At 46.1% G+C, this 5,520-nt stretch overlaps 1 protein-coding gene across 1 annotated transcript; it reads left to right on the forward strand.

Annotated features, from left to right (window-relative positions):
• Positions 1–116: 116 nt before the first annotated feature.
• Positions 117–5,342, forward strand: LOC132465892 (platelet-derived growth factor receptor-like protein). Its single transcript, XM_060062780.1, has 7 exons — positions 117–857; positions 1,257–1,417; positions 2,183–2,325; positions 2,751–2,902; positions 3,378–3,671; positions 4,237–4,376; positions 4,856–5,342. The coding sequence occupies exons 1-7, from the start codon at positions 791–793 to the stop codon at positions 5,069–5,071; spliced, it is 1,173 nt and encodes a 390-aa protein (XP_059918763.1). The 5' UTR covers positions 117–790; the 3' UTR covers positions 5,072–5,342.
• The last annotated feature ends 178 nt before the right edge of the window (positions 5,343–5,520 follow it).

The raw sequence follows: 5,520 nt of genomic DNA on the forward strand, positions 1-5,520 counted from the left end.
TTTTTTGCAAAACATTTTAATAGTTTTATGAGCTGCTTTATGATCATAGTTTGACATAGGATCCTACGTTGTGAAATATTTCTTATTGTCAACAGGAAAGAGGGGGACGGGGACTTTGAGGTGGCATGTTAATGATTTTCATGGTAACCACAGTGGAATGTATATAACATGGGTTAAATTCCACAACCCGGCCTATAGGTTACACTGTACAACTCATCAATACAAAGGCAATGTGAAATAATTAACAGAAGCCCCGCTTACAGTAGAAAATACACTTTATGCTGCATCGAAAGCCCTCGTCCCGGTTCCAAGCATATGTGTCGATAGAATTATTTACCGAACGACCACGAATACTTGAAGGCTACTTGAAAAGCTGTTATTTGTCAGGTGTAAACTGTTTACAGAGACTTCTAGAGAGAGCCACGCTGCCGCTTCACGTCCAGTGTAACAGCTAAGCAAACAGGTCCCGCCATTCCAGACGGAGGGGCCACTGATCCAGAGGCCCTCATTGGTCCACAGCGGCTTGAAAGGCTCCATTGAGCCCATCTGGAGGAATTTGGGGTTCTAACGCCACTTTCAGGAGGAGGAATTTGTGTAATTCCGATAAACAGCTGACCACTCATTTTGCTCGCGCTCCTGCTCTCTCCCTTGATCCCCGCATTCTCTGCCTCTCTCCTTCCCTCGTCTCTTGACTCCTGCTCTGTGTCCTTCTGATAAACTGGGTTGAACCGAGTGAACCTGATAATCCGTAGGCTGCTTTGTTATTAATAATTATAATAATCCATCGGTCATGCTTGTGCCCATATGGAGGTCAGTGTTGTGCTCTCTCTGGATTTGTGCTCTGATCCTGGAGTTTGGTAAGTAGGCTACACTTGTTACCTACCAGCATGATGCAGGCAACATGCATTCCTGCGATAACATAACAGCAGGAGATGTTAAACTCAGGCTTAAATTCTATACTGGCAGGGAACTTAGATTGTAGGTTTTACTTGTTAACTTGTGTGTAATGTACATAAGCATAGTGCAATTACAGTATATTATATTTCAATTTTTCTACGATAATGTTAATGTTATTTTGGAAGGTGTCCAGGTTCCAACCCCTCAATTCCATCCCACTTTGAATTTATTTTGGTGAATTATGAAGTGAAACGAAAGGCAAATTCAGGATGATTATCAGGAGTGAACCAAGCTTCCTCTGTTCACATTTGGCCTAGGTGCATTATTGATAATGATGATGTCCATACATTACCGTCTAGGACACTGTCAAGGAGATGCCGAAGAACCAAAGACGACCTCTGGGAAGAAGCCCAAGGCTCCTAAAGCTAAGCTAGGAAAGGAGACAAAGAAAGGCCCAAGGGCCGTCGTGGCTAAAGCCAAGGTCAAAGCTACGGCCCCCGCACTGACCCTACTAACACAGGTATCAGGTCCCCCTTTAGGCTAGAGGTGATAGCTTTATACGCAATGCATTGTTAACGCAATATCATTGTGCCACGGTATATTCCACCGTTTTTATTACATTCAATTTATTTTGTACATCACATCTCAGATATTGCCCTTTAGCATATGAGACACGTGAACCTCCTAAGAAGGCGCAATTCGATCGGTACGCTATCTCGGGATGGGCAATAATATCCCATGATTGAGACCTCAGACTCGGATATCGTTTTCTAATGGCGACGGTCGTCTTGTCACGCTAATAAAAACAAATAAACCGCTAGTAAAAACAAATAAATGCAAAAAGCGATATTTTTTATTATTGTTATTTTTCGGAGTGTTCATATACTAAAACAATTATTCACCTCAGGCTCCGTGAATAGCGGGGAATAGCCCCCACTATGAGGCTATTCCCCGCTGTTCACTTCGCCCACGGCGAATAATTGTTAACTATTACATTTTTTCCTGCTTTATTTCAATTAGATCTCCTCTTGTTTGAATTGGACTGTTCCTTCGCTACTGTGACACCTGAATTACCCTTCGGGAATTTAAAATGGTGTTATCTTATCAAATCATTTATGGGAGCTTATTACAAATGTTAAAGTCCATGAACAATGATTTATTGAGGTCATTATTATCCTTAATTTCTTTTCCATAGAAGCGACACGTCGCACACCTCAACCCACACACTATGGTTTCCTGCTTATTATGACTCTTATCTGGGGGGGGATGTCACGCCCCTGGTCAGGTGCTGAAGAAGGGCCGGTTCCAGCGGGTGGGGGACACACTCACTGTGCGGGCCGGAGATGCTCTGGAGCTCAGGTGTAAAGGCACACCTGTCCAGTGGAGCGTACCCCCCTATCTGGAGGAGGATAATGAGGGGAGGCTAAGGTACCCCTTTACTATGACCAGCCATTTGGCTTTTATCAAAAGCCACCGAGTTCCAGATTCATGTCATTATGGAGCAGATATGGGCTTGGTATCTTGCTAAAGGATGCCTACAGTACCTAAGGCTGTGGACACCCCATAGCCGGTATCCAACATACACTACTCTCCTGCCTTTAATATCTATACATCTGCACTGAATAGTTTAAATGAGTATCAATGTTTCTGATATCTTAAGTAAACCCATCTAGGCTTTATCTTTGTGTAACCAGTGATAAACTTTAAATCTGGATAAGATTTAAAGATGATCGGTCTTTAAAGATTAGATAAGGTGTACCTGAATCTCAAACGAGGGATGACTCAGCTGCCATAGTCTCCTGGAAGATTCAGCAGGTGGGGCCTGATGGCTGTGTTTTGTTGTGGTTCCACAGAACGGTCCAACACCAGAGATACGGGACGCTGTCTCTGGTCAACAGCACGGGGGCCGATACAGGGGAGTACACCTGCTACCCCATGTACTGCGAGGAGACTGACTGTAGGAAGGAGTACGACAAGGCCGTCAAAGTCTTCGTCTTCTTCGCTGGTATATGACAAAACGGATACTCTGTGACCGTTGTTTGGGGCTAACATCAGACCATGGTTCAATTGTACCGATGATTCCATTAAAGCGTAGAAATTCGCCTCATGTCCTTGTTGATCGAATAACAGGGTTCAAGGAGAACATAAAGACAAAAAATATAGAACTGAAACAAACTGACCAAGTGGGGCAGAAATGGGCAGACCTTAAATTGAGGAGTGCACAGGTGAACCTAATCAGTAATGAACACAGGTGGAGTGTAATTAACTAACGAGGAAACCAATGAGAGAAGGTGGGGTTGGGGCAAGGGGGGGGGGGGGGGGGGTGGTATAAACTTCATTCAATTTCTACTAAATTTGATTTCCTTTATTTATATTTATCTATATTTAGTTTCTTGTTTTATTTATCGAGCTGTCCATGATATAAATAATTATCGTGCCACTTCCCTACCATTTTGTATTTTTTTTGTATTCTTCCGCAGATCCACAGGAGCTGTTTGTGCCGTCGTCCAACTACTACGAGGTGATCCAGCTCCGCACCAACTGGCCCACGCGGCTGCCCTGCCAGGTGACGTCCCCCGGGGCCGCGGTGTCCCTGCACCGGGAGTTCCCCCCGGCCGAGGTGCCGGTGGACGGGGCGGAGATCACCTTCAGCACCCGGGGGGGCTTCACCATCCACCGGCCGCGGCCCCAGCACGCCGGCTCTCTGTACTGTGTGGCCAGCTTGGGGAACCTCAGGCAGGCCTCCACCAAGTACATGCTGATCTACGTCAACTGTGAGTTCCTCCCCCCACCACACCACCGAGAACGTCAGAAATTTTAGTTACAGAACTATTGACTGTGATGCATAACATATTTATTATTTTATGTATTTATTTAATTATCTATTGTAACTAATTGATGCACAGCAACCGAAAGTCATTATTAACGTTTCTACAGCATTTTCATGTTATTGTTTTAATTAATATTCTATTTGTATTATTTATATTATAAGAAATAAATAATATTAATATGAATACATTGATACAAATGTACAGACATTCATGTCATTAATGAGGATAGACCTGTGGGCCCCGTCCTGGGACTGTGGGCCCCGTCCTGGGACTGTGGGCCCCGTCCTGGGACTGTGGGCCCCGTCCTGGGACTGTGGGCCCCGTCCTGGGACTGTGGGCCCCGTCCTGGGAGGTGATAGTGCTAAGGTGCTCCGATATTGTAATAATAAATCAGTCGGTCCTAACCCAGAAAGACAATACCAAAACCCTCACCCTAAAACCAAACCCTAACAAACCTCCCCCTAAAACATAAACCCAAACCCTAACCCTGTATCTCTCCCCTCCCCAGACCCCATGGCGGTGCCGGCCCCTGCGATCGAGGCCTCGAGCAGCTCTCTGACGGCGGGGGACAACCTGAGGGTCAGCTGCACCGTGGTGGGGGAGACCGAGGTGGCCATAGACTTCACCTGGGAGTACCCTGGACAGCAGGTCGGATATAGGAGACCCTAGAACAAATCATTACCATTTTCCGGGACTGTATCTTTTAATGACTAGGCCTATCAAATTAACCTCCACATGAAGATGTTTACCACTCCACTACAGCAAACACCTTTTAAGGGTTTTGAACGAGTCATGGTGGGCGGTGCAGCATATTATACCACCGGGTGTGAGTGTGACTAGCCGTTACAAGCCTCTTCTGACATCACAGGTGGGCCTGGCCACCTAGATGTATGACGTTTGCTACAGTCCACTAGGTAGGCTGGTAGACTGATCTATCCAGCACACATGTAGGTGGACACGCCCACTAGTGATGTCAGAAGAGACGGGCTTGTGTTGGCTAATCACACTCACACCTGCTGGTACAATACGTCCCCTTTAAGAACATCACAAGCGGTCTTGTCTCAGGAGCTGGATCCATGATCCGTTCATGTATCTCCTGACCTGGGTTCCTTGTGATGTCTCGGCAGATCGGCAGGCCGTTGTACACCCAGGAGATCAGGACCCCTGTGGCAGGGGGTCCAGGGGTCAGGCAGAAGATCCAGTCCGTGCTGCTGGTGGACGAGGTGAGGGAGGTGGACCACGGGACGTACACCTGCACGGCTGAGAACCTACAGGGGGCCAAGTCCACCTCCACCACGGTTCAAGTGGCGGCCAAAGCTAAACTCAAGAAGAAACCTCAGTGATGTATCCTGGAGTGGAGGCTGATGGGACTGAAGAGAAACAGAGAGGGAAGGGAGGAGAGTGAGATGTTTATATAAGAGGGAGTGAGAGCGATCATTTTATAGTAAACTGCACTGGCTATAGTCACCTAAAGAGATAGCCTACCATTATTATATAGCAACAAGTATGCTCTGATCGATATTTAGCTTGCAAAAAGTAAAGTGGTCCATTGAATGAAAATCATTTTATATAGCACATGCCTGTTTTGTGTGTTAAACTTTTTCTACAAAAATGCTTCTTGCGTTTTATTTTCCTGGGTGTTTCTCATTTTGCATATGGTAACTCAGATTTCGCCTCAAAACCCCCACTTTTTGATAAGGACACTAGAGGGCGATGTAACCCAGTGAAGGCTCAGGTTTGCCTGTACTTCCACGGGGGGGACGAGCAGCACATGTTCACCAACACTCTTCTT

This window comes from Gadus macrocephalus, chromosome 10 (assembly GCF_031168955.1).
Source record: "Gadus macrocephalus chromosome 10, ASM3116895v1".
NCBI classification, from domain to species: Eukaryota; Metazoa; Chordata; class Actinopteri; order Gadiformes; family Gadidae; genus Gadus; species Gadus macrocephalus.